This window comes from Columba livia, chromosome 23 (assembly GCF_036013475.1).
Source record: "Columba livia isolate bColLiv1 breed racing homer chromosome 23, bColLiv1.pat.W.v2, whole genome shotgun sequence".
Classification (NCBI taxonomy): Eukaryota; Metazoa; Chordata; class Aves; order Columbiformes; family Columbidae; genus Columba; species Columba livia.
The window spans coordinates 6,116,356-6,144,188 of record NC_088624.1 but is presented as its reverse complement, the minus strand read 5'-3'; the positions used below and the strand labels follow the sequence as shown (position 1 = coordinate 6,144,188).

The window sequence follows — 27,833 nt, the reverse complement described above, 5'->3', positions numbered from 1 at the left end:
ATTCGATTGAAGGAACGCATTGTTCTATGTGTACAAGTGGCTCCTTAAATGACACAATGATGTTGTTTGCAGAAAGCCCTTTGTACTTCCCGTTGTTCTTCATGTGGCCTTGGACTTACCCAGTAAGAGAGTGATTTGTGGACTAGCTCCACTATCCTATATCATGCAAGATGGAGAAAACCAGAAAGCTTGTGGCAACAAATGAGAAGGAGAAAGAACTGAAAGAACAGGTTTAAATAATTTACAAGATCGTTGACAATGTTTGTAGGTGAACTGATGAATGGATGAATGCGTGGATAGATGGATGTGTAGGAATAGGTATGTCAGTAAATGGATGGTTGCCTAAAGGAGAGACAGAAATGTTATTAAACCATTTTCTTTCACATTCAACACCACCTCAAATTTCTGGGTGTTTAGAAATTACTATATTCCATTTAATGCTCTCACACAACGTCACCTGAAACTGTGCATTCCTCAAGCTATAGATGAATGCATGGAGCAGAGGAGACACCACAGTGTTCAAGATGGACACCAACTTGCTGAGGTTCAGTCTGTTGGTCTGGGTGGGTGTGAGATACACGAAAATGCACCTGCCATACGTGACAGACACCACAGGGAGGTGAGAGGTACAGGAGACAAAGGCTTTTTGTCTGCCAGTCACAGAAGGGATTTTGAACACAATAATAATGATGTTGATGTAGGATACAGCTGTAACAGCTGGGCTGCCCAGTAGGATAAACACCGCTGAGATGAAATTCACGCACTCTGGGACCCTGGTGTTTCCACATTTGAGCTGAATCATTTGTGTGTTGTCACAGAAAAAATGATTAATGGTGTTTGAACCCCAGAATGGGATCTGGAAATACACCACTGATGGACAAAGAATGCAGATAGCCCCACCAGTCCAGGCAGTAATCACCAGCAGGCTGCGGAGCTGTGAATTCATAATGGTCACATAGTGTAGAGGTTTGCAGATGGCCACGTACCTGTCAAAGGACATCACAGCTAACAGGAAAATCTCAGTGCTACCAGCATGAAGTAGAGAAATGCTTGAATGAGACAGCCCCTTAAAGAAATTGATTTTTGCGTAAAGCCACATTGGCCAGTGCTTTGGGGACAGCAGTGGTGGTAAAGCAAATATCTAAGATGGAAATGTTCCTGAGGAAGAAGTACATGGGAGTCTGAAGATGATGGTTCATCAGGGTGATGGTGATAATGAGAATATTACTGGTTATTGTCAAGATGTAGGTGACTACCAGGATGGTAAAGAGCATGTACTGGAGTTGATAATCATCAAGAACACCCAGGAGGATGAACTGTTGTTTGATTCTCCATCCCTAACTTTTCTTTAGACAGGTAAACATACAAACGAAACCAAAACCAAAAAAGACAGATATGTAGGTTTCAGGTGGAGAAAAATCACACTTGTGGTGAGTTGTCCAACTCACACTTCTGGTGAGTTGTCCAACTTACACTTGGACAACTGGGATGGAACTCAGTTGCTTAAACACAGGTGTCTAATAATATCTTGGGCACCACTGAGTACTGAGGACATCTATACAGTGCTGGCAGACTGGACATGTACTCATAGGTTCCTGCAACCTGGACATGAGACAGGAGATCATAAGGTGTAAAATGCCACTGAGTTATTCTACTGACTTTTAAGCACTGTCAGAAATATCTACTAGAATTCCTAGACTAATGAGACATCTACAAAGGACTGACAGACTCTGTGGAGGACCATTGCCCCCCAGGGGACACAATGGGAGGCTGGTCAGGTAACCCTGAGACTTTTCAAAAGGAACTGGACACCTGTATGTATGCAAACAAACCGATCATTTAGTGCCGCCTAATGCCCTAAATGAGGTACCTGAAACATGCACAAGTTTTTCTAATCAGTTAATGACAACTCATCTTCATCTTAAGCAAGTAATTAAGATGTCTGAAAATTGCCTTCTGGACCCTCTTGCTCTCTCTGCTCACAATAGACTGAGCCTAAAGTACTTCCTCAGACTTAGAAGACTGACTTGTAGAAATGAATTCTCCCTGGACTCTTGTGCAATGATTTTAATTTATGCCTATTTCTATGAAAGAAGTATGAATTACCTGCACAGGTTAACAGGAATCCTGATATTAATCTATCACCAAATATTGAGCTATTGCAGAGATAAGAGTAGGAGGAGAAAAAAATAATATGGAATATTTAAATTGATGAAGTGACTACTTGTAATAAACTAATTGGACAGCACATTTAGAGAAGTTTGTGAGGGCCAGAAAACCTCCTCTTAAAAAAGCACTTGTGTTGTAAAGGAAGAGAGAAGTACTCACCATGCAGATTGAGAAAACCAAATATTCCTGGGAGGAAGACCTTTTGTCTTACGAACAATTCAATTATGTAGCCTTTTATGAAACTAACGTCGATCCAGAAAAAAAGATCTTTTGCATGTATGCAGGTTACATCTATGTATAACCTGCCTTTCCAAGTACCATATATTTTATAAAAATTGTATTTTTAATATTTACAGTAGATTTTGAACTAAAATGTTCAATACTACCTGTCTAGAAGAAGGAAAACAAAAGGCTTAATTTAGTGTCATTAATTTTGCTTCCATTTTGCAATTACTTTAAGAGCGCTTTCTCGCGGCTTTTCCTGTGTGAGTCATTACACCGGTGCCATTTAATTAGGTTTACTCTAGTTTTCTCCCTTCCCAAGATGACACGTGATGATCCCCCTAGAAAGGTCATTTGTGATCTTCTAGGAGTGTCATTGTTTGACACAGAAATGCCTCTTTCTTGGCTTACTCAATGGACTGGGTTCATGGTTCATTGCAAGAGGTAGAAAGTTGAGACAGCAGTGGTTATGATTCATCTTACACATCATTAATATCAACATGGTGGAGCTTTGATGGTTCCCTACACATAGCTATCTAACGGCAATTTATACCTTAGTGCATCCAGGCTTCCACCACGGTTTCAGAAGGGTTCGGAAATCTCAGACAGAATCCCAAGGTACCTTGCATGTTACCGATGTTGTGAAATCCAACAACTGTATGAGCTGCAAAGTAATGACAGGATTAATCTCAATTGATAGTCTAAATCCAAGACAGTGATTCACAGACTGTATTCAGCCAATGGAGCAATACCAACCCCTCCAAAGGGTGATTTATACAACAGTTTTAGCCATCAGTCTTAAGAAAAATAAATCACATTCCATAGGCCATTTTTGGCCATGCACCGAGCAAACAAATGTATCTTAGGTCACAAAAACTTAGGAAGGATTATGCTGTTCTTGTTCTTAGCTCCATCTTAAGCACCCTCATTTTTGAAAATGATGCTGGCTTGAAATTATCGGCCAAGGAGAGTGACAGGGACTCGAAGCACGGATGTAAGTCACCCTAAGTTGCAGAGGGGGAAATCAGCTGCAGATGTGGCTTCTGGATTTAGGCAGATGCAGTGAACATTTGTGTCTGTGAGGTGGGTGTCTCAACACCTGAGATCTGCACCTGAGTACAGATCCACTTAGTGAGGTCAATTAAGCCAGCAGACTAATTGACATGATCAAATGCAGGTGTCCACTAAAGCGACCTGAAAAACTCCCCTGGCATCAGTGGCTGTGTTGACGAGCTCTCCCCAAAGAGCTGGGGGATCAGAAAATCAGAACTTGGGCACAGGGGCACTGACGTGGAAGGCATCGGATGCGGGAGGAGTCTGTTGCCTGAATAGTGATGTCTCAATACTGACATCTAGTGACATTTTTGCACACTTAGGGATCCCACCTGCCCTCCAAAAGCTGATTCAGGGGGTGAGAAGTTGAGACTCTCCTGCAAGCCCTTTGTCAGACTCATTTGCAAGGCCTGAATACCACAGGCAGTCTCAAATACCATTAGACTCCTGTGTTAGGGCAAATTAACTCCACCCTTGGAATGTGTGTATGCTGCCAGCCTGGGTAGCAGCTTTTCAGTCCAGCGTTGTGTCCCTCTGACATACCACTTTGCAGGAAATATAGACGGTTTCCAGGATCCCTTCTGCAGGAAAATGTCCAGGTCATGCTCAAGATGAAGTCTCAGTTTTAGTGGCTTCATGGGGCCAAAGGCTGCTCAGAAAGGCCAAATGAATGAGAACACAATTACTGTGACTGCATCGACTGGGCCTGCAGGGATAATAATGAAGACCTCTGTGCAGGTACCCAGCTTGAGCCAGCCTTTTTGCTATTTTACTCCATTAAATATTTTTCCTGAAAATTTTGTTTCCTGGAAGTTTATTTTGCATGCGGGTCTCCCCTGAAAGTTTGCCTTCGGAGTACAGTACACACAGTTCAGAGCACAGTTCTAAGTACAGGCTCTGGAGCAAGCTGTTATCAGGGAAAGAAGAATCCTGAACATTTGCACCACAACGGATACGGCCTTGCCTGAGACTTTGCCTCTGGAGCTTTAAAACACAGCCCCTGGAGAGAACAGTCCTCAGGGAAAGAAGACACCTGAACGTTTGCTTCGTGAACAGGTACAGGCACCTGGAGAGACGTCAGCAGCGTTTGGCTTGGTGTATCTCCCTCATGCAGTAAATAATAGAGTGAATGCACCACCGAACTCTTTAATGTCATGCTTCTCTTTAAGAGATCAAAACATTATTCTGCAGCAAGCAGAACCCTAAATTACTCCCCGGCAACAAGAGCTCCATCATGCATAACTGTTACTTGAGAAGACAAATGCCATGATTTCAAATGTTCCCCCTTCTTCTTTACCCAGCTTTATATGCTGAGCACGATGACATACGGTATGGAATACCCTTTTGGTCATGTTAGGAAAAAGAAATGCTTTAGCTTATGGAATGATTTGGTATGCTGCTTCTTATAGAACTTGTTCAGAAACTGCTTATATAGAACTTGCTTGGCATAATGCCTTAGCATATGTGAGCACAAGCACAGGCACGTCACAAGAAGAGCCAGAGATCACGAATGCACTGCAAAGAGCAAGTTTTGTCTTAGTTACCTCTCTACTGGGGGGTCTCTGAAGTAGCACCTGAGCTCCCAGGCAGAGGTGACACCAGCGGTGACACCAGTTCAGCCCTGCTGGAAGATCACCGGCCTGCTGAGCTCTCCTGCATTTCACGGCTTCAGGCAGGTGCAGCATCCCGCTCTTTCTCACAACAAAGCAGGAATCTCATAGTGATAAGGCGCCTGGAGTTTCTCACAGGCCTGTGTTATCTAACAGGTTCCACTCGTCAAGCACACAAGGTCAGTAAAACAATTAGTGTGATGTATGTGCTTTTTCTACAGAGAGCTGCAAGTCACCTGAGCGTATTTACATTTAACCAACATCCTCACCATTCTTCTGCTATGTTCCCATACAGCACAGGTGACTAAGTTTGCTGTGAACTTTTTGCGTCATTAAGTGAAAAAGGACCCCAGAGTTTGTTCAAGCAAGAGGATAAAGGAGCTCTTAGTCATCAGCAGAAGATGAATCCCTAGAGATAAGTAAAGAAATGGAATGATGCATCTAAAAGAAGACGAGAAACAAAACAATGTTTTGGTTATTGCCAAAGAGTTGTTTTTCTCTCCAGCTGCTGCTGCAACATAGCAACTGAAGGACAGGACTTTGATTGACATCTAGTCTGATCAGTAAAAGACAAACAACTACCTGCGGAGATAAGAAATGGCCCATCTGACAAAAATGTAGTGGTCCAACTAAGAACAGGGAGATTTCAGACTCTACATTTACAAACTGGCCCAAACTGACTCATGAGAGGTGGGTAGCTTAGATTGCAAGGATATAATTGCATAAGGATTTCTTTGCTCAAGGTCCCTTTTCTGGAGGTACCCAGCTTGAGCTTTTTTCAGCACTGTACCTTAAATAATAATTAATTATTTAAGAAGAATTTCTGGAATCAGTGTTTGAATCTCTGCTTCAGGAAACCTAGGGAAAAGAAACTTCCTTAACAGTCAGTTGGGGTCAGCCATCCCAGCTGTGTCCCCTCCCAACTGCTTGTGCTCCCCCAGCCCACTCACCGGCAGGGCAGTGTGAGAAGCAGAAAAGGCCTTGCCGCTGTGTAAGCACTGCTCAGCAGCAAGGCACCCCTGTGTTATTGTCCTGGTTTTGCTAAAAACAAGTTTATCTTTTAGTGAATTTGTCTGTCAGCTAAAGCCTTCATATTAACTGCATTTTCCTGGAGAACCAGACACATGTTTTGGTAAACCTAGCAATGGAATGCAAACTTATTGATAAGCACGGATGGACATCTCGCGAGAGGGGCGACGAGAAGAAAGAGACCAAGAAACTGACCAACTGTGTATAACATCCCATTCACGTGAATACTTCATATAAAGTGGGAGATCACGAGGATCTCGTCGTTTTTCCCTTTTGCCCTTTTCCCTTCTGCTTATGGCCGACATTAGAAGAGGACCTTGCTAGTCGTCCCTGCGAACTGAGGCCAGTGACAGACTGAATCCAGCTCCGATTGGCTGCAGAGTCTAATCCAGGACTTTGGTTGCCGGCTCTGCAGTTGCTGAGACTTTCAAGATTGGTTTTGTATATTTTGTATTATTTTCTTTATTCTTATTAGTAGCATTAGTAAAACATCTTTAATTTTTTCCAACTCTCTTCACTCTGTCCTTCTTTTTCTCCCAATTGCCTCTCCTTAGTGGAAAGGGGGGAGAGGGAGGGGGAAGTGGGGGGGGGGGGTGGAGAGGGGGTTAACAATACATCTGCCAGGGTTTTATTGTCACCCCACAATCTTAACCCTCGACAGTTATCAACACTAGTTTCAGCACGAATCCAAAACACAGCCTCACACTAGCTTCTGTGAAGAAAATTAAGTCTATGCCAGCCAAAACCAGCTCAGATAACAAGCTGTCCTGGTTTTGTTAAAAAACAAGTTTCTCTTTCAGTGAATTTGCCTGTCAGCTAAAGCTTCATATCAGCTGCATTTTCCTGGAGAACCAGATCCATGTTTTGGTAAACACAGCAATGGAATGCGAGGTTATTGATAAGCACGGATGGACATCTCGTGAGAGGGGCAACGAGAAACTGGTGACCAAGAAACTGACCAACGGAGTATAACATCCCATTCATGTGAATACTTCATATAAAAGTGGGAGATCACGAGGATCTTGTCCCTTTTCCTTATGGCAACATTAGGAGAGGACCTGGCGAGTCGTCCCTGCAAACTGAGGCCTAGTGAGAGACTGAATCCAGCTCCAGTTGGCTGCAGAGTCCAGTCCAGGACTTTGGGTGTCGGTTCTGCAGTTGCTGAGACTTTAAAGATTGGTTTTGTATACTTTGTATTATTTTCTCTATTCTTATTAGTAGCATTAGTAAAACATTCTTAATTTTTCCAACTCTCCTCTCTCTGTCCTTCGTTCCCTCCCGATCGCCTGTGCTGAGTGGGAAGGGGGAGAGGGAGGGGCTGACAGGGGAAGAGTTGAGGAGAAGAGGTTAACAATACACCTGCCAGGGTTTTACTGTCACCCCGCGATCAAAACCTACGACACAGGCTTATCACATAAACTTACTATACTCATCTTGAATGTTACATGCATTCAAACAACGACACTTACTAATCAATGTCTGGTGCCAGGTAAAGGATCTCTCAATCTCAATGGATAACCTTGAGACGCATCCCTACTCAAGGGGATCACTGTTGCACAGGCAGCTGCTGTGGAGGGAGAGCCCAACAGACCCTGATGGCTGCAGATATTTATAGTATATAGTGGATGAATTGTAGCCAGATTTTCTGCTATGTTAATGCAGTTTCGGCTGCTTAACAGCCCAGTCTCCAGACAAACCATTCTTGGGGGTTTGGTGCTGCATTCTCACCGATAGCCTCACACAACAGGATTAACTTTGATTACGTCTGTTTGATGAGCACCTGCCTGTGGGACTACGGTGGGTCCGTGGATTCCCTGACAGAGGGCATGGGAACAGAAATTAGCCTGGAAGATATGAAGGCTTACCCGTGAGAAAGATGGGAGTAAAGGAGTATCCGGAGATGTTATGGATGTACCCGTGGGAGAGAAGGGAGTAGAAGAGTAACACTGATGATAGCAAAAACAGCCAATGAGATGTTATTGCTGTAACTTGTAACTGATAGTGAAGAGACACATGAATTGGTAAAACTGTATAAAAATGCACTTGTGGCAATAAATGGCATCTATTGCTTTCATCCTGGAAGAACTTGGTCTATGTCGTTTGTCCGTCTCAGCCACGACACCTGCCTGGACCAAAGTTCAGCTAGTTCAAACAGGAGGAGTGCATCATCACTCTCTGTGTTTCAGCAAAGGTCAGTTAACTGGCCAAACTACCGCAGAGTTGTTCAGAGACTGCAGAAACATGCCGCCTGATACCCAAGGGCTAGTCAGAGACTGCTTGCTGGAACTGATGCTTTTGTCTTTGCAGACAGAGGTTACAGTGCAGACATCAGCACTGGTGAGGCCACCCCTGGAGTGCTGCATCCAGGTCTGGTTCCCTGGTACAAATGAGACAGAGTGAATCCAATGAAGGGCCAAGGAGATGATGAAGAACCAGAGCAACCTTTGTTTTCTGTGAGAAAAGGCTGAGAGAGCTGGGATCATTTAGTCTGGAGAAGAGAAGGCTTGAGGGGGATCTTATCAATGTATATAAACATCTGATGGGAGAGAATGAAAAAGACAGAGTGAAACTGTTGTCAGTGGTGTCCTGCGACAGGACAAGAGGCAATGGACACGAACTGAAACACAGGAAGTTCCCTCTGAACATCAGGAACCTGTTCCTCAGCATGACATTCCCTCAGCATGGGTCACACAGGCCTATGTCACATGCCCTCCTCATCTCCATGGGACCTTGTTCATTTCCACTGGGATCACTGTCTGTCCAACCTACGTTCCCCTTGCCCCATCAGTTCTGGAGCTCACTGTGAATCTTCTCTATTCACTGCTACCTCCAGTGATGAATCCAGTTGTTTACAGCATGAGAAACAAGGAAATTGATTGTCTAGGAGCTTTTTCCCCAAAACAAAAGTGTTCAGCTTTTTGTTATGACTATTACTTAATGGAGATTTTCTGCATAAGAACAGAAGCCTGATGGCATTCTCTCTTTCAAAATAATTTATAGAAATTTCTCCCACCAGTATGAATTTGCAACAGTTAAAAATGGTTATGTTTATATTCAGAAGCAGAAGTCCTCCCAGCTACCACCACTGAAAGTAAAACTAAAATCTGTCACTTTAAATATCATGCTTTTGTCCAACCAGTCATTTGCAAACTAGCTAAGGCTATCTTAAGATAAAACTTCCACAGCACCACAGGATAACGCGTGTTGGAAAGAATCTCCAGAATTTCTAGTCCGGCTGCCTGCTCAGAGTGGGGTCAGCTACAAGATCTGGTCACTCAGGACTTTATTCAGTCGGAACTTTAAACTCTCAAAGGATGGAGGTTTGCACAGCCTCTCTGGGAAACCCATTCCAATGCTTTAGACTCTACAGGGGAAAATATTTCTTTGTAATGAGGCTGTTTGTGCTCATGGAGGCTGTCACACTGTCAGCAGAGCCCTTGGAGTGGACTCTATGATCTCTGAGGTCTTTTCCAACCCAGTTGATTCTGTGATTCTGTGATTCTGTGACTTCCCCAGGAATAACACCAGTCATGAGAGGCAGATTGAAGGAAGCTGGCCAGGTTTGGTGGCCAAGTGAGAGGCTGGTGTCTAGAGACCACCACTGAGGTGGGTTGATTCAGCCAGGGGCTGGTGGCTGGGGAGCCGTGAGGATGGTGCTGGCTCATGCAAGGAAGGTGGAGTCAAAGCATCTCAATCCAGCTGATGAGCAGAAACACCCAGGTCAAAAGTGTGTAAGTCTGCCAACTCTTCCCATTCCTCTGCTGGCCACTATGTTGGTTTTTGCAGTGCGGCACCCAGTTAATGGCCAGCCTGGCACTAATCAGTGCATGGACCTGAGCCCAGGCTCCAAAGCTGCAGCCAGTGCTGCAGGCCTGGCAAGGAGACAGATTCCTTGAGGGACAGGGGCCACCTCTGCAGCACACAGGACACACAGCCCGGCTCGCAGGGGGCCCTTGTCAGCTGCCGCCCGTTGCGCCAGATGCGCGGACGGACGCGGTGTGGGGAGATTTGGCAGACTGCCCCTGGGCAGGAGCAGTCCCGCGGCGGGATCAGCAGTCCCGCGGAGGATGTCCAGTGCCCCCCGCCGAGGCCGTCGGGCCGCGCTCCCCGCCCGGGGAGGCTGCGCAAACGCTCCCGCGGCCGCAGCAGCTCCTGCGGGGCCGCGTCCCGCAGCGCAGATCGCAGGCGCTCCCGCCCACTCGCCTCTTTCGCTTCCGAGGCGGGGAGGGCTGTCCATGGACCCCGGTCCGATCCCCTCTCTCATCCCACCCGTCAGCCTCGCAGGCTGCCCAGCACCCAGGACCCCGCTGCACACACAGCCACAGGAACAGGCGCCCGGGTGTTCGGGAGGGGTTTGCGGCGATCCCGGGGGGGAAGAGAGGGGGGGATGAACGTGTCTCCGCCTCTCAGCCCTGCCTCACTGCCTCTCCATCCATCCGTCTGTCCGGCTGTCCCTCCGCCTCCATCGCTCTGCTCACCGAGCCTGGCGTCTGCCTGTCCCCAGAACACCTCTCGCTCTGTCTCTCCCTCCCCTGTCCCCGTGTCTCATCCGGCTGCGCCTTTTTCTCTCCCTTCCTCTTCCATCTCTCCCTCAATCCATCTGACTGTAAGTCCGTCCCTGCTGACTCTGGCCTTGATTCTGGTGAGTGTCCTGTTGTTTGTGGTTTGCTGTGTTATTCCATCCTTATTCTCTGTTCGTTGTCCCTGTTCACTGGGAAGGACTTGCCCCTATTCACCCCTACTCTCTGGAGGACTTGCACCCTACTTGCTCTGTCTGTCCACCCTGTCAGCATGATGGTGAGGATTTTTCTGGTGCTCCCTACCCTGTCACCCCAGAGTGGGAACTGGTGAAACTGAGGCAAATGTATCTGAACCAGAGAGACCTCTGTGGGTGGGTCTGCGGTTGAGGGTGGTCCTTTTCACCTCCTTGCACTCGGTCACAAGACAGCCACTTGAACTGTACCCTCCGTGCAGTGCCTTTCTGGGATTTGCTCTGCAATCATGGAATATCTGACATTGGCCTCATTTCTCTCTCCATCATGTTTCCCCTCATTATTTGGACTTTCAACCTGCTCTCACAAGCTACTCCATGAACATACCCTCACATGTGCTATCTCTTGTGCAGCTGCATTCACACAATACTATTTGTGATAGTTACCTGTTTCACCTGTCCATCCATCCATTTCAACAAAAATTCTGATGTCTCTCTGTCCACCTATGCATCCATCTGTCCCAAAATGGACCGTGTCTTCCAATCTATCCAGCCAGCTGTGGATGAATAGCCATGTATTGTTCATCCCACTCCAGTCTCATCCATCCATCCATCCATCTGCTCTTGCTTTCATGCCATCTTCCCTCCATCTTCCCTTGCTATGCCTCAGTTGTCTTCAAAATCCTCCCATGGTGGGGTTGGGGTGCAGACCTCCTCAATGCACAGATACACCTGGTGATGTCCCAGTGCTCATAAAAAGGGATTTCTGAATCCCTGGTTTTGCTCTCGCTGTACATGGTGGGTTGGGGCTTCCAGCTATGTGTGTAGGTCTGGGAAAATGACACAGAACCTTCCCAAATAGGGTCTGCCTGGTGGTTTTTGTGGATCTTTCTTGTCTGCAGGTCTCCAGCAATGTTGCGTCAGAGCTTTGGACTTCTAGGAAAATCCTACACCCATGACAGTGAGCTGGGGTTCAGCCTACTGAGGGACATTTGGGGGATGGGGATGCTCTCAAACAGGGACAAAGAAAGGAGAAGGATAGGCAGCCAGAGTGGGAAATACCTGGGCAGGATGATCCCAGAGTGAAATGAGGGTAGGAAATGTCAAGAGCTCTGCAGGAAAAGGGTGGGGAACAGAGATATGGGGAAAAGGGAAGCTTGAGAGGGTGGGGGAGACAGACATTGCTCTATGGCAGGTCTACACTAGATCCTCAGTAGTGCTGGTCACCCAGGCTTGGTTTCCAGGGTGGGAACAGGCACATACTTGAAGCAGCCCCAACCACCTCCTTGTGTTGTTCATGGATGCTGATGGACAGGTCGCATCTCTCTCAACAGCAACAGGATCCTTTTTGCTGGGGAAGTTCCTCCGCCTACCTCTACACACGGTGCCTCTCTGTAGTGCTGTGGTGGATGTTACTATCCAGGATTATGTGGCTGACGTGGCCTCAGAACTCATCTACCAGAACAGGAGTCTGATTTCCACAGAAGTGCTCTTCGTCTTCCCCCTGAGCCCCCAGATGGCCATCTACTCCTTCCAGACCCGTAGTAAGGATGCCAAGATCCAGGCTGTGCTACGGGACAAGGTACCAGCACCGGGGGATGAATGGGTGAACCACCACAGGGGCACAGGATGAGAAGCCCACGGTCTGCCTGGTGATCAGCTTTCTGTGCCTCCTCCTTCCCACCCAGCCCCAGCAACTGCATGAGGCTACAGGAGGCTGGGAGAACATGGAATACCTTCAGGATCAGTCTGAATATCCAGGTGAGGTGTTTGCCTGCTTCCTGGGCACTCTGTCCCCTGGCAGGGAGGTGGTCGTGACCTTGCGCTATGTCCAAGAGCTGTCGCGGGAACCAGATGGAGCAGCCCGTTTTGTGCTGCCACCTACACTGCATCCCTACACAACACTCTATGGTGAGTGACCCCACAAGGAACCTGCCCTCCCAGTCACACATCCTATGGAAGGGCCATAGACTCCCCATGTACTTTATGAACAGAGTCAATGAAAATTCTCTTGGGACTCACAGGGGGACCCACATTTTTCCACCATGCAGACCCTGGACAGATCCACATATTCTTCCCTGTGCCCTATGAGGGGATCCACACCTTCCACACATGTTTCCCATAAAGAGACTGATGGGCCCTTCCATGCATGTTATTCGCAAGCCCCAATTCTCTCCCTATGCCCTATATATGGATGCCAAATCATGCCCCCCACGACTCCTGCAGGGAGAACGTTTGCCCTCCCCAGTGCCATGTTTCTCCTTGCAGCCTGTAATTGTAACACTGGCAAGCTGCCCTACAGCCTGCTGCTCACTGCCAGCCTGCAGTCACCCCGTGGAGTGGCCCGTGTCCATGCCAATTTCAACCTCTCCCCTTTGATCTACACTGCCCAGGACCACAGCACTGCTCAGGTGTGCTCTCCCAAGTGCCAGGACCCTGGGGCAGCTGTGGAGGGGCAGAATCACTGAGAAAAAGGGAGTGCGTTGTGATCACTGCCTGTGCTCCTGGTCAAATGCTGAATTTGGGCCCCTCCTCCTGTGTCTGACCAGGCATTCCTTCTCCAGGTCTCCCTGGCTGGCAGCCCCCCAAGTCAGCATGATTTGGAGCTGGTGGTGCATTTTGGAGAGCCCACTGCATTCAGTGCTGTGGTAGAGAAGGGAGACCCTGGAGCCCCCACAGGTGAGTGCAGCCAGGGAGGGAACAGAGGGGCACATCTGTGTTGCAGGAGTCATGGGGGCGTGGGGACACACTGTGGATTCTGGGGGACAAGGTATCACTGGACACTGGGATGGAAATGGGAGGAATTCAGATGGGGTAGTTTGAGTCCTGGGGTTTCAGAGTAGAGTGTCTGGGACACAGTGGTGAGGTATCAGATATAGCAGGATGTGTGGGTCAATAACAGCTGATTATGAGCCAGCGGTGTGCCCAGGTGGCCAAGAAGGCAAACAGCATCCTCGCTTTGTATAAGCACTAGTGTGGCCAGCAGGACCAGAGCAGTGACCGTCCCCCTGTACCGGGCACTGGGGAGGCCAAACCTCGAATCCTGGGGTCAGTTTTGGGCACCTCGCTACAGGAAAGGCCTTGAGGTGCTGGAGCGAGTGGAGAGAAGGGAAGGGAGCTGGTGAGGGGCTGGAGCACAAGTGTGATGGGAGCGGCTGAGGGACCTGGGGGTTCAGCTGGAGAACAGGAGCTGAGGGGAGACCTTCTGATCTCTGAACTGCCTGAGAGGAGCTTGGAGCCAGGGGGGTCGGGCTCTGCTCCCCAGGAACAAGCGCCAGGAGCAGAGGAAACGGCCTCAAGTTGTGCAGTGGAGGTTTAGACTGGATATTAGGAAAAACTTCTCCATGGAAGGGGTTATTGGGCATTGGAACAGGCTGCCCAGGGAAGCAGTTGATTCATCATCCCTGGAGGTGTTTAAAAGACATGTAGATGAAGTTCTTAGGGACATGGTTTAGGGATGAACCTGGCAGTGCTAGGTTAATGGTTGGACTTGATGATCTTAAAGGTGTTTTCCAACCAAAATGTGTCTATGATTCTATGTTAGGGTTCACTGGGTAGCTGTATTGGAGGCACTGGGTTGTAATATGTGGGGCTCTGGGCTTTGTAACTGGTAGACAGTACAGTAGGGTATTAAGGTGCCAGTGCGGGTTATCATGGGCTCTGGGATGGTGGAAGCTGAAAGCACAAAGAGAATTGGAACTAGGAGGAGGAGGAGGGGATCCCTACTTGGCCTTCATCCGACCCCACACCTCCTCCAGGCTCCCTGCTTGGTGACCCCATGGTGTTGGTGACACTGGCACCCAGCATCCCTGAGGCGGTGCCTCGGCAGCACCAGTCTGGAGAGTTCATCTTCCTCCTGGACACCACGTTTCTTGAGCATGCACAGGTACCCCCACAGAGCAGGGAGCAGGATGGGGTGGAGGAGCAGGTTGAGGGGCAGTGGACCAGGGCAGGCATTTACAGAAGGACCAAGATGTGAAGGGGGACTGGCAGGGCCTGAAATGTTCCTGAAACATCCCAGGTGCCCAGGGGAGTTCAAGGCTTGGGTCATCCAGAAGGGTCCAAAGGTTTTAAGAGGTCCAGACTACGGGAAAAGGCATCTGTTCCCCCACCCCCTGCCCAGTGCTTCCCAAGACCTGTCTGCTGTGTCTTTCCACAGGACTCTCTGCTCTTCCTTCTCAAAAGCCTGCCCCTGGGCTGCTACTTCAACATCTACTGCTATGGACAAACCTCTGAGGGCATCTACCCGTGAGCAAACATAGGGCAGGCTGTGTGCTATGGGGCTGCATTAGGTGCTGGTGGGTAGAGCTGGATGCTGTGGGGCTGGGATGGGTGCTGTGAAGCAGGGTTAGATGCTGGAGGGCAGGTGTGCATGCTCTGAAATCAGCTGGTTGGTAGGGGCAAGGTTGGGTGCTGTAGGCCAGGGCTGGATTCCGGAGATGGGATCTTTGTGGCATCATGGGATAGCACATCTGTTGAGCAGAGTCTTGTAGGAACTATGAAGCCAGGTCTCTTTAAGAACTGCTATGTGGTAGGGCAAGGACTTGCAGAATACCCTAGGCCATAGCTGTGGGAAGTGCTGTGGGGCAGGGCCTTAGAGAGCACTAGGGCCAGCACAGAGCAATGTGTTCTCCAAACATGCCATGTATCCTGCAGGCAAAGTGTTGAATATACTCAGGACAATGTGATGGAGGCCATGCAGCGCATCCCTTCCACTGTCTCTAGTCTGGGCGACACCAACCTGCTGGGAACCCTCCGCTCAATCTACGATACCCCTCGTCCCCACGGGCACACGCACCAGGTCTGGTTGCAGGGTCATGAAGGGGCAGGGGAACAAATGTCCAAGGAGGAGAGAGAGGACACGGGAGTGTGTGTGGAAGGAGCCGCCCAAAGTGCGTGGTGGTCACAAAGGAACAAGAAGGATACTGTGGGGTGTGGGGGAATGGGGAGGTCAGTCTGCAGCTCTGGGGGTTTCTGTCCAAGTCAACACCTCTCCCTTGGATAGTCTCTCTCCAGGAAGCCTCTTTCTTGGGCCCCTCTCTCCATTTCAGTAACCTGCTCTCCCCTTTTTGAGATCCCTGTGCAGGGCCCCACCACTCATGTTCCCTGTCTCCCAGCTCTTCCTCTTCATGGCTGGGCTACCCCCTGACAAGGAAGCCATTGCAGCTGAGGTCTGCCGTCACCACAACAGCCACCGGTAATGGGGACCCTCTGCCCCGAGTCCTCCTTGACTGCCCAGTCATTTCCCTTCCTGATGAGGAACCCTGTTCACCAGTGCCTGTCCCAACCCTTGGGCCCCTCCGGTGTTCCAAAGACCCTTCCCACCCTGCACAGCTTTCCTATGCCAAGCCCCCATGTGGGAGTCCTTGCATGCTACTCCCACAACCAAGGCACCCTTCACAGGCTGGGCAGGGAGACTGAGGCACAGGAGTTGTAAACCCTGATGTGCCCCCAAACTTTGCCCCAGCCTCACTAGACTGACCCCAGCTCTGCCCCAAGTCCCAGCTCTCCTCTGCCAGCTCCCTGTCTAAGCCCAGCTCCAACCCATCCCTCACTCCCTGCTCTTCCTCCTGCCCCCTTGTTCTGCACCCCAAATTTGTTCCTTCAGCTTTGACTCAGCCTGTGTTCTCCAGCTCTATGCCGGCATCCTTCCACCCACCTTTGACTCTCATTTCTAACACCTTTCTCTGCTTCCCCCATAGGTGTTTCTCCTTCTTCTTCTCTGAGGACAGCGCTGCCCTCGCTATGGCCTTGGCCAGGGAAACAGGGGGTGAAGCTGCCTACATCTCCTCTTACAACAGTATGACAGCTGTGGTAGGAACCCAGGAGCCCTGGCAGGTCCCCCCTCTATTCCACAGACACACTGACCTCCAGTATCCCAGCTCCTGGACTGCCCACACACAGTAGTTGAGACCCAGCTGCCCCAAGAACCCAGGCACTCCGGCTTCCCCTGACTTTACCCCACCACCCCACCCCACCGAGAACCCAGGTGCCCAGGCTCTGCCCCACTATAACACACAGACCTGACTGTGCCCAGGGAAGCCATCTGGCACAGGCTACCCCACACATTCCATTGGACCCCAGGGAAGCCCAACACTGGTGGCCATGGGCTGAACCCTGGCAGAGCTGTGAACTGTCCCCAATGTCCTGCCCTCTCTCCCCAGGTGCTGAAGTGCCTGAAGCGGGCCCTCAAGCCAGCAGCTGAGGGAATCTCTCTGAGCTGGACCCTGCCCCATGGTCTGGAGGTTGAGATGCTGGGGGGCACCCCTCAGTCCATCTTTCAGGGTCAACACAGTCTCCTCTATGTCCAGATCCATGGACAGGCACAGGTGAGAGCTGGGACTACAGTCACACCCAGTTACCTCCCAATAGCCTCCCAGTAACTTTCTGATATCCCCCAATAACCATCTTGTGTCCCCAGTAACCTCCAGTAGCTTCCCATGTGTTCCCAGGGTACAACAGTGGCCAAGGGGGTCATGACTTTGCAGTACAGCCTGGACGGCCAGGATGTCACTCACATGATCGAATTCTCTCTGTGCCCACAGGGAGATGGCCGGTGAGAACCTGTCCCAAGGAAAGATGCACGCATCCCCTTAATTTCTAACACAGAGTCCAGCAGAGAGAGGTCCAGACAGCTTGTGCATGCTCACCTTCCACACGCAATCCCAAACTGGCAGAGATATCAAGTGTCCAAGCAAGCTGTCCTTCCTTGCTTTGACCTCACAGGGATAGGACCCGCAAACCTGGGTATCACCTCCCTCCAGACAGATGAAGACCCTGGCATCCAGGTTTTCCCTCAGGCCTCACCCCGCTCTCTCTCCAGGCTGGCTGGGCATCGTCTGGCTGCAAGACGCTTGCTGAAGAGGTTGTCGCTAGAGGCTGTGAGTGGGTCAGGGGATGAACCAAGGCATCGTGCAGTCCAGATCAGCCTCGCTTCAGGGATCATCTGCCCCTTTACCAGCTATGTGGGGGTTCGCACATCACAGAGGGTCACCTGGTACCAAGGTAAGGAAAGACACTTGTGGGAAGGAGCTGGTGGCGCAGCTCTGTGAGACGTTCTCATTCCACTGGAGCTGGAACCACAGCCACGGGGAACCCCCAGTCTCACAGGGTAGGTCCCATCACCACCAGGTCCTTCTTTCCCATCTGCTTAATTCAACCCCTTTCACTGTCCTCGAAGGGCCCATGGCACTGTTGCCACTGCGCCAGTCATTCGTCCCCTGCCAGATTGTTGAGCTTCGTGGCTCCAGCAGAGTCTCCTCCTGCTATCCTGCGAGCCTCTGGGTCCCACCCGGCTGGCTGACAGCAGCATGTGCACCATGGCTTGCCCTCCGTCGACTCGCCCATGGCATTGCTGCCCTGCCTCAGCGGGGGACTTGCTCAAAAGGTATGGGATAATTTAACACATTACAGGAGGGTTATACTGCCATCTCTTGCCCACGGCATGGAAACCAATGAATTTTGCCTTTAACCCTTTCCTTTGTTACCCTTAAACCTGCAAGTCCTTCAGCGAATATAAGACCCAGCTCAGAGCCAGCCAGGGAGGGGACAGCGATGGTGCTGGATCATAAATACACATTTGGCTAAGATGGGGGGGGGAGGTATCAAGAGAGGTCTTGGGACATGGCTGGGCAGGAATGCCAGAAGAGGCAATGGTCAAAGCTGGGGGTGAGGTAGGAGTGCCCAGAAAGGGACACTGGACTGCTTTGAGGACATGCAGGAAGGGGCATAGACTGCAAGTATCTGCCTAAAGAAGAGCAGAGATAGTGTTCTGGGATGTGGCACAGGGGTCAGCTTCCTGCAGTTCTCCCAACTCTCCTGCTCACCTCTTCTCCCACAGCATGTAAACCACCACCACCATCTGTTTCTTCTCTCAAGTATGTGGATCCCACAACACTTGTTTTGTGCTCACCAACTTTTGGGCCTTGGCTCACCAAAGCAATTGCTGAGTGCAAGGAGCTGGTGTCACTGCAGAATGTAGATGGCTCCTGGGCCCTCAGCTCCGGCTTGGCCTCCGTGCTGGAACTTGATGAGGTTGAAATCAAGGGAAAGATGCCTGGTAAGGTAAGCGGAGAACCTCTTACAGTGGCAGCGTGATGTCCTGGGGCAGTGGGAACTCATTGGCTGGTGGCAATATTGGCATACAAAGGGCAACCAGAGAGGAATGAAGGGATGGGAAAATCCAGAAGCCACACAGGAAGGGGTGGGAAGCAGTGAGGGGGCAGGGGGATGCTCAGCACTGTGTGCTGGTCCGAGTCATTGCTTTCCTCCAGGACATGGAGCCAAGCATCTGGGCCACAGTGCTGGCTGTGACCTGGCTGAACAGAAAGGGCAAGTGTTACCAAGACCTCTGTGAGCTGCTGGAGGCCAAGGCTGTGACCTGGCTCTGCAGCCAAGCTGGTGAGTCTTGAGGGTCCTTTTCCTGCTGATCCCCACAGCACAGCCTCCTCCCTCCTCTCCCCAGTGGGACCTGCCTCATCCCTTTGCAGGACCACAGTTTCCTGGGGACAGGTGAAAGAGTCCTATGTCCCCTTTCTCTCTTCCATCTGTGTCCCCTTTCTCTCTTCCATCTCCCTCCTGCCTGACTCCGCTTGTGCCCCCGTTTCTCCCTGATTGCAGTGTCCCAGCTGGACAAGTGCCTGGAGGCAGCCAACACCCTCCTTGGGAGCAGCGTGAAGCCAAGTGTCTTCAGGCTCTGAACTCAACCCGTGCCTTGTGCTACAGACCAGAAGCACCTGCAGAGCTAAACATGGCCAGAAAGCACAGCCTAAAATCACCTACCGTGCAGGGATATCAGTGTTGCTACCAGCTGGGGTCTTAGACTACAGATGAATTCCCGCTGCTTAAGTCTTCTTCGAGTTGGGCTGAACCTGTATCATACTCAAGAGGAAACCTCAAGTTCAGAGCCTCCAGCATGTTTGGTTTGGGTGGAGGTGGAGTGGGAAGGAGCCGACACATTCCCCAGTGGTTGCCCTTCCTGAATTGCGTTTTGGCAAAATGGGCCACTGGCCTCCAGAGAGATGGCGCCTAGGGACATGGTTTACTGGGTAGATTGGACTCAATGATCTTAAGGGTCTTTCCCAACCTAAATGATTCTACGTTTCTATGGTTCCTGCCTTGACAGCAGTGCTGTGCACACTAGAAAAGACGAGTGTTTGGAGGTGTCAACAGCAGGCACAATAGCAGTGGCTCGCAATGAGGGACTCCTGCTGCACCCCACTTGCTGACCTCTTTGCTTTACCCCAAAAGTCCAGGCTGTGTTGGGAAGTCTCATTCTGCAATGTCATGTAAAACAATTGTTTTGCAAGTAAAACTCTCATCACGTCCATTTAGTAATGTAATTTAGTAATGGAAGATCTCTCATCATTTCCATTTAGGCATGAGCAGCATCACAGCCATCGCCTGGGGTGTTGAAACAGTGCACCAGCTCAGAGCTTTCATCCTCCACAGGGACACGCGGTGCTGTCTTCCTGAAATCCCAAGGCAGACACCCCCCAGGACACTATTTCCATAACACCAGGAAATGGCATTCAGGTTCTTCAGGCCCAGAGCTCCATCTATGGAAGGAAGGGTGAAAAAGCTGCACTCTCTGTTGGCCTTCCTGTGAGATGGGTTTCAGGGAGAACAGGAGGGCAGAACAGGTGACACCCAGACCTGAGTCTTCGTTCCCGGGCACCATCACAGGGAAGGTCCTCACACTCTTGACTCACAGTGTTCAGTGCAGGAACCTCTCCTAATTGCATTTGTCATCAGCATTTCCAGACACAATCCATCCCAACCTGAACAAAAGTTGTGTTAGAGTCTGGTTGCATCACCTTTTGAGCCACCTGTCCATTCCTGGATTTCTATGGACCCCCTACCTGGGTGCTTTCCTTCACCATCTCGATCACAGTATCACAGTATGTTTGGGATTGGAAGGGACCTCAAAAGATCATCCAGTCCAATCCCCCTGCTGGAGCAGGAACGCCCGGGTGAGGTCGCACAGGAACATGTCCAGGTGGGTTTTGAATGTCTCCAGAGAAGGAGACTCCACAACCTCCCTGGGCAGCCTGTTCTACTGCTCTGTCACCCTCACTGAGAAGAAGTTTTTTCTCAAATTTAAGCGGAACCTCTTGTGTTCCAGCTTAAACCCATTACCCCTTGTCCTATCATTGTTTGCCACGGAGAAGAGCCTGGCTCCATCCTCATGGCACTCACCCTTTATATATTTATAAACATTAATGAGGTCCCCCCTTAGTCTCCTCTTCTCCAAAGTAAAGAGCCCCAGCTCCCTCAGCCTTTCTTTATAAGGGAGGTGCTCCACTCCCTTCAGCATCTTCGTTGCCCTATGCTGGACCCTCTCCAGCAGTTCCCTGTCCTGCTGGAACTGAGGGGCCAGAACTGGACACAATATTCCAGATGTGGTCTCACCAGGGCGGAGTAGAGGGGCAGGAGAACCTCTCTCGATCTACTAGCCACCCCCCTTCTAATACACCCCAGGATGCCATTGGCCTTCCTGGCCACAAGGGCACAGTGCTGGCTCATGGTCATCCTGCTGTCCACCAGGACCCCCAGGTCCCTTTCCCCTACACTGCTCTCTAATATGTAATTTCCCAACCTATACTGGAACCTGGGGTTGTTCCTGCCCAGATGCAGGACTCTACACTTTCCCTTGTTAAATTTCATCAGGTTATTCCCCGCCCAACTCTCCCTGTAAAGGCTCAAAAGTTACGGGGATGAAATCAGCAGGGACACAACTGTGCTCATCCCGTGAGATGGGGGTTTCCAGAGGGGACAGGGAGGGCAGTGATACGGGGCAGAGCAGGTGACACCCAGACCCGAGTCTTGGTTCTCAGGCACCACCACAAGAAAATCATCACTTTATGCTGAAGACTAAAGTACCACGTTTGTGGAGGCACATCTGGGCTGTTCTGATTCAGCCAGTGGGTCTTTATGTGGGGAAAATCAGCCCCGCAGATGTCCGATCCTCTCCCGGATTTCCGGGTCGGTTCGGGCTCCGCACGCGCGCATGCGCAGAGCGCCCCCCGACTTCCGCCCTGTTGTGGGCGCGGGAGCCGCTCTGCGCAGCGTCCGCTGACCAGGCGCGCGCGCGCCTGCGCTGCTTCGGGTGCCCCGGAAGCGCTTGCTCGGGCAGTTCCGGCCAGCTCAGCTGCCATGTCGGGCTCGGTGCGCTCGGTGCTGCGGCGGTTCCTGAGCGAGTACGGCAGCGGCACGTCCGGCCGCCTCAAGGTGCTGGACGCCTACCTGCTGTACGTGCTGCTCACCGGGGCGCTGCAGTTCGGCTACTGCCTCGGCGTGGGCACCTTCCCCTTCAACTCCTTCCTCAGCGGCTTCATCTCCGCCGTCGGCAGCTTCATCCTGGGCGGTCAGTGCCCGTGCGGGTCCCCGGGATCGCCTCCGCACCCGCGTCTGTAGCGCAGCCTGAACCCCCCCAGCGGCGCCCCGAGGTCCCGGTGCCCGAGGGCGGCCCTGGAAGCGCCCAGATCCCCGGTGGTGACCCCGGGTTTCCTTGGCAGCCCGCGGGGGTCACTCCCAGCAGCCTCAGGCCTGTCGGGGCAGCCAGGGAGCTCCAGCACCCCATCCTCTCCCGGACCCCCCGGCTCCTGCCCCGCACAGGAGGCTCCGCAGCAGCTGCGACCCCCGGGGATCCTGCCCCTGTGCTCCCCAGAGCCCGGCTCCTGGCAGCCCCAGGGGGCCCGAGCTGCTCCCGGCACTCAGGAGCCCTCCCCGTTATGTCGTACACTGGTGACCTGTAGCAGCTGGTGAGACCCAGACTAGCAGTGACTGCTTCACGGTGTTGCTGCCCTTTAATTCCCCTCAGAAGAATCATCGGGTCGTTTAGGTTGGATGGGATCATCTGTGCAGCCCTCCCCAACACATCCAGTAGAGAACACAAAAATATTCCCGTTTCTTTGCGAGTCCCATCCCGTTATAAGCCTGTTCCCCTCAGGACTCTCCTGACCACCCCGATATTTAGGGCTATGGGGAAACTTTGCATAAAAACCCTCTGCAAATCCCTTGCCAGTGTCCTGTTCATGTTACAATAGAGACAGAGTTACCCATTCTTGTGGGACGGGGACCAGGTGGGCTGGGCCGCCCCAGGATGGTGCTTCCCGCCATGACTGCCTGTTGTGATCCCCTGTCTCTCGTTCTTTCCCTGCCATGCAGTTTGCCTTCGGATCCAGATCAACCCCCAGAACAAAGGCGAGTTCCAAGGCATTTCACCAGAGCGGGCGTTTGCCGATTTCCTCTTTGCAAACACCATCCTCCATCTCGTCGTCATCAATTTTGTTGGCTGAGCTCTAGAAGAGACTTTGAGGTACTGATCCGTGGGCTCACGGCTCACATGACTGAAGTACGTTTGTGGAGCTGGAGGAGACAGTGAACGCAGGAGCCCCAGCTCCCGGCTGTTCTCCAGGTTGATACAGGGTTAGAATTCACAGTTTCTGGTTTTGTGCATGTACTTCTTGGCTTTTATAATTTAAAAGGCAGTTGAACTAGAGTGTTATGGAAACCTACCCACATGTCCCACTTAGACGAGAAATACACCATTTTGCAGGAGGGGCTTTGGGAGCTGGAGCTTCTGGCACTATTCGGAGGCCACGGTGTGGCTGGTGCCCAGGTCTGGGGTCTCTCAGCAGAGGAGGAGTTTGGCACGGGGAGGGTTTGGTGCTGGGAAGCAGAGGACGTGCCCTGTTGTTACTGTTGCAACAGGCCACGGGGTCACTGGAGCTTGTGGGGTGTTTCTGTCCCTTTGCAGGAACGTGGCTCATGTTGCCTTTCTCTCTGCAGGTCTTGAACTGCTCTTGAGCTCTGAGGCTGGCGCTGGGGAGGGCTGCTCCCCGCAGACCCTGACCTGCTGCCATGGCCAGAGGAAGGGACCAAGGTGTTTCCCCACAGACGGCCCTATGGAGGGGTCTGCTGCCTCATTACAGCTACTATAATCCTTCCTGTTAATAAAACCTTTCATAATACCGCAGTCTTTTCCCTGTTGGTGACAAATACAGAGGTCCTTCTGACAACCGAGTTCCCTTGCAGGCATGACTCGCTTTTTTTTACCCCCTCCTTCCCTTTCTACCAAGTAGGGTTTTTTTTTCTGTGCCCCAATTTCAGAGACAAACAGGAAACAAATTGTCATGGAAACTCAATTGTCATCCCCCCTTTTCATCTCCCTGTTTCCTGACCCTTTATCTCATGGAAAGTGTGATTGCCAGTGTGCCCTCAGGCTTCAAAGCTGTGGAAAATTTGGGTTAGGCTGTGGTTAGCAATCATGAACAGAAGGAAGTGGGGGGTGTCTTCCAGCACAGCCCCATGAGTACCCACCACCCCAGAGGCCCTCCTGTCTCCCTCAGAGGCATGTGGGGCACAGGTGGATGCCACAGCCGGACTTAGAGGCTCACTAAGTCCTGGCTATGATCCATAGAATCAGAATCATAGAATGTCCTAAGTTGGAAGGGACCCACAAGGATCATGGAGTCCAACTGCTGTCCCTGCACAGGACACCCCACAGGTTACCCCGTGTGTCTGAGGATGTTGTCCAGTCTCTTCTTGAACACTGTCAGGTTGGGGCTGTGACACCTCCCTGGGGAGCCTGTTCAGTGTCCAGCACCTCTGGGTCAAGAACCTTTTCCTCATGTTCAACTGACCCTCCCTGGCACATCTTTCTGCCATTTCCTTGGGTCCTGTCATTGGTCACTAAAGAGAAAAGATCGGCACCTGCCCCTCACTGCTCCCCTGGTGATGAAGCTGTAGACCGTGATGAGCTCTCCCCTCAGTCTCCTCTTAGTCTCCTTCAGGCTGGACAAACCCAGTGACTTTAGCTGCTTCTCATACGACTTCCCCTCCAAACTCTTCACCAACTTCATAGCCTCTTGACATTCTCCAGTAGCTTTAGATACTTTTCTCCTGTGTCCCCAGCCCCGCACACAGTGAATGCTGCAGCTGAGGCCCGAGCAGAGCGGGACAATCCCCTCCCTGCCCGGCTGGCCGTGCCAAGCTGGATGCACCAGGACACGGGGCCCTCTTGGCTCCAGGGACACTGGTGGCCCACGGTCAAGTTGCTCTTGACCAGAACCCCCAGATCCCTCTGCACAGAGCTGCTCTCCAGCATCTCGTCCCCCCGTCTGTCTGTACAGCCGGGGCTGCTGTGTCCCAGGTGCAAAATCCGGCACTTGCTTTTGTTGAACCTCATGCGGTTGGTGATTGCCCAGTTCTCCAATTTGTCTGGATCCCTCTGCAGGGCCTCTCTGCCCTCTAGAGTGTCCAAGCCTTCCCTGCAGTGTGAGCTTCAGTCTGATGTGCTGGGAAAGCCAAGGATGTTGGATGGGGCTGCTGAGCTGTGTCAGTGCCTCAGAACTGCACTTGAGCTACTCCGGGTCCATGGAGAAGGTCACACCTCAGACCCTTCCCCCTCTAGAGTGCTGTGAAATGCCTGAACTCAGTGGCTTTGGCCCTTGGCGACCAGCTCCTGCATTGAGGTCAAATGCTCCTTTGTCCTGATAGAAAATGAGCCCTGTGGTCATCTGACCATGGGCACAGCATGAGATATTAACCCCTGCTAGCCCCTCCACACCGTTGGCTGCAGAATTTACCTGGGTGACTTCATGGCACTAGGCTCCGTCCTTGTATTGGTCCTACTTGTCTACTTTGTTCTGCAGCTGAAACTGGGTAGATAAAATGTTTGCTCGGGCTACGTGACAAAGCAACGCTTGTCTGCTGCTGGCACTCAGGAGTTCAAACATGGGTCTGATGGCTTCAACCTCAGCACTAGATTACAAATCCTGTTTACTGGCTTTTTCCTTTTAGCATTTCCAGCTGTGCTGCAGCCATTAAACCCATAAAGGTGTGAAACCTGGGGCTCCTCAGTCTCTTGCCTACAATGGCTGAGTAGGTTCTCTGCTGTCTCACAGGGGCTGCTCTTGGGTCGGTGGTGGGGACAGGGATGTTGTCTCTGAGCACTCTGAACTCTGAATCCAGCTATTTGAGTTTTTCCAGGGGTTGGTCAGGTTGGACATGAGGGAAAGGTTCTTCACCCAGAGGTGCTGGACACTGAACAGGCTCCTCAGGGAGGTGTCACAGCCCCAGCCTGACACTGTTCAACAAGAAACTGGACAACGTCCTCAGACACACGGTGTGAACTGTGGGGTGTCCTGTGCAGGGACGGGAGGTAGACATGATGATTCTTGTGGGTCCTTCCAACTCAGGACATTCTATGATTCTACCGCCTTCCAGCCCCAGGCAATAAGATGGGTTTGTTTGCGCTCGTACCAGCTTTGCCACCGCTGGGGAGCGGGCGGGGTTGGACCTGACCCGCCGGTCTCACTTTTCCCATGCGAAGGGCCGTGTCCGAGCCCCGCGCGGCCACAGCGGCAGCTCCGCGTCCCCCGGCCCGGCAGCCGCTGCTGCTCCGCCCGCGGGCGCCGCCCCGTGGCCGCTGTGGCGGGTCCTGCGGGTGCGACCTCGTGTGGCCGCTCCTGAGAACTGCGGGAGAGCCCGCGGAGAAGCAGAAACCGGGGATCTCCTGTGCGCATTTTACTTTATTTTACTTTATTAATTTATTTATTTATTATTTTATTTATTTATTTATTACTTTATTAATTTATTACTTTATATCTTTATTACTTACTTACTTTATTTATTCCTGATTTTTAACAGCTTTCAATCCCTCTATTTCCACAAAATTAGAACTAGAATTGAGGTCCTGTTAGAGCTACACCACATCTGAAGAAGCTCAAACGAGTCTGAAAACATCTTCAAGCTCTGCACCTTGTAAAGACCATGCTCGTGTCCCTGTCCACACCGCAGAAGTGGACAAGGAGAGGTTTGTTTCATGTACAGAGCCATGTTTAGCGGGAGGTGACAGATGTCAGGCACATTGTTTTCTCCAGCAAAACCCATAGAAAAGATGCAAATTCAAATTCATCTACTTCCCATAGGCAGGTACTAGGGGCAGGAGCTGTCATAGCGGAGTGGGTGCTAGAGATAGACCATGGCAACTCCTTCCCTGCCAATGTGAGGGGACTCTGCTCTGTCCCACCTTCTTCCTTTCTCTCTCGGGTCAGGAGAAATGAAAGTATTTCTCAGCTCAGATTCACTGCCTGTGTAACAGGGTGCAGAGGCCTGTCAGCAAATTCAGAAATCTTACACACTTCTGAGATGTCTCCCCAGTGCCCACCACACTTTATAACGTATTTTTGCTTCCTTTCACCTGCCTATGCTATACATAGCTCAATAGTTTCTGCTGTACCCAAAACAACTCCCCAGACCCAAGAGCAGGCTGCGGTGAGGGGCCAGGAAGGGAGGATGCCTTCACCTTGTTCGACTTTGTCTTGTGGTCTAACGTCTGCTGTTCTTTTCCACATGTTTCTCCTCTCTGCCATGAGCCACACCAGCCCTGCTCCCCCACCCCCTGTTTTGTGCCCCACTTTCCAGAGGAAGTGGTTTCTGTGGTCGGGTGTAGAGGCGCATCAAAAGGTGACCCAGATCTCAACCATGACGCAATGGAACTGGTGGTGTGTCCTCTTCCTGTCCCACCTGGGCCATGAGGCCCATTCCACATCCTCTCCCACTGTGTTATTTCCTGCCTTTGCTTTGCTCTGTGGCTTTTCTCTCTCGAAATAAACAAGAAAACACAGCGGTGATGGTGGGGGAGAGGTTACATTGTGGTGGGGGGGAGGTTACATTGTGGTGGGGGGAGATTGAAAGCCTGATATCTGAAAGTATCTTCAAACTAGAGCTACAAATTCAGTGTTTTGGAGATCACTGTACTCAAAGCATTTTGCTTTATCTGTACGCATCCCCTTACTCAGGAAATCTTATCACTGGGGTCATTTAACCTGGAGGCGGAAAAACTGACATGTGGAAACAGAGGCAGCACACTGTTCACCTTGACGATGAATCTAAGAGTGGTTTTGAAGTGCAACACAAAGGATTTAAGGTGTATGTTAATTTATAAAAGTGATGCTAAAGGTAAATGAGTGCAGGACATCTGCTACATGGTTGGGTGGCAGCATCACAGCAGGAGACCAGGGAGACTGTTG

The 27,833-nt window shown here is 51.0% G+C and overlaps 3 protein-coding genes across 5 annotated transcripts; 2 read left to right on the top strand and 1 right to left on the bottom strand.

Annotated features, from left to right (window-relative positions):
• Nucleotides 1–397: 397 nt before the first annotated feature.
• Nucleotides 398–3,884, bottom strand: LOC110360680 (olfactory receptor 6C74-like). Its single transcript, XM_065039479.1, is given in 4 exon segments — nt 398–1,044; nt 1,047–1,085; nt 1,088–1,316; nt 3,777–3,884. Coding segments are annotated over 4 exon segments (1,023 nt in total).
• Nucleotides 3,885–10,492: 6,608 nt separating this feature from the next.
• Nucleotides 10,493–20,077, top strand: LOC102083615 (von Willebrand factor A domain-containing protein 5A-like). 3 transcript variants are annotated; one of them, XM_065039977.1, is made up of 18 exons: nt 10,493–10,880; nt 11,697–11,755; nt 12,129–12,376; nt 12,483–12,705; nt 13,063–13,205; nt 13,359–13,473; nt 14,553–14,680; nt 14,954–15,042; nt 15,451–15,595; nt 15,912–15,991; nt 16,497–16,608; nt 16,959–17,123; nt 17,247–17,350; nt 17,618–17,799; nt 17,975–18,181; nt 18,635–18,858; nt 19,068–19,194; nt 19,414–20,077. In XM_065039977.1, the coding sequence occupies exons 2-18, from the start codon at nt 11,707–11,709 to the stop codon at nt 19,491–19,493; spliced, it is 2,421 nt and encodes an 806-aa protein (XP_064896049.1). In that variant the 5' UTR covers nt 10,493–10,880; nt 11,697–11,706; the 3' UTR covers nt 19,494–20,077. The 3 variants fall into 3 exon arrangements, with proteins under 3 accessions (XP_064896049.1, XP_064896051.1, XP_064896050.1); XM_065039978.1 differs by having other exon boundaries at nt 10,533–10,725; XM_065039979.1 differs by lacking the exon at nt 11,697–11,755.
• A 1,825-nt stretch (nt 20,078–21,902) lies between these two features.
• On the top strand, nt 21,903–23,773 carry DAD1 (defender against cell death 1). Its single transcript, XM_065039984.1, has 3 exons — nt 21,903–22,159; nt 22,963–23,113; nt 23,587–23,773. Exons 1-2 carry the CDS (start codon nt 21,949–21,951, stop codon nt 23,091–23,093), a joined length of 342 nt encoding a protein of 113 aa, XP_064896056.1. The 5' UTR covers nt 21,903–21,948; the 3' UTR covers nt 23,094–23,113; nt 23,587–23,773.
• The last annotated feature ends 4,060 nt before the right edge of the window (nt 23,774–27,833 follow it).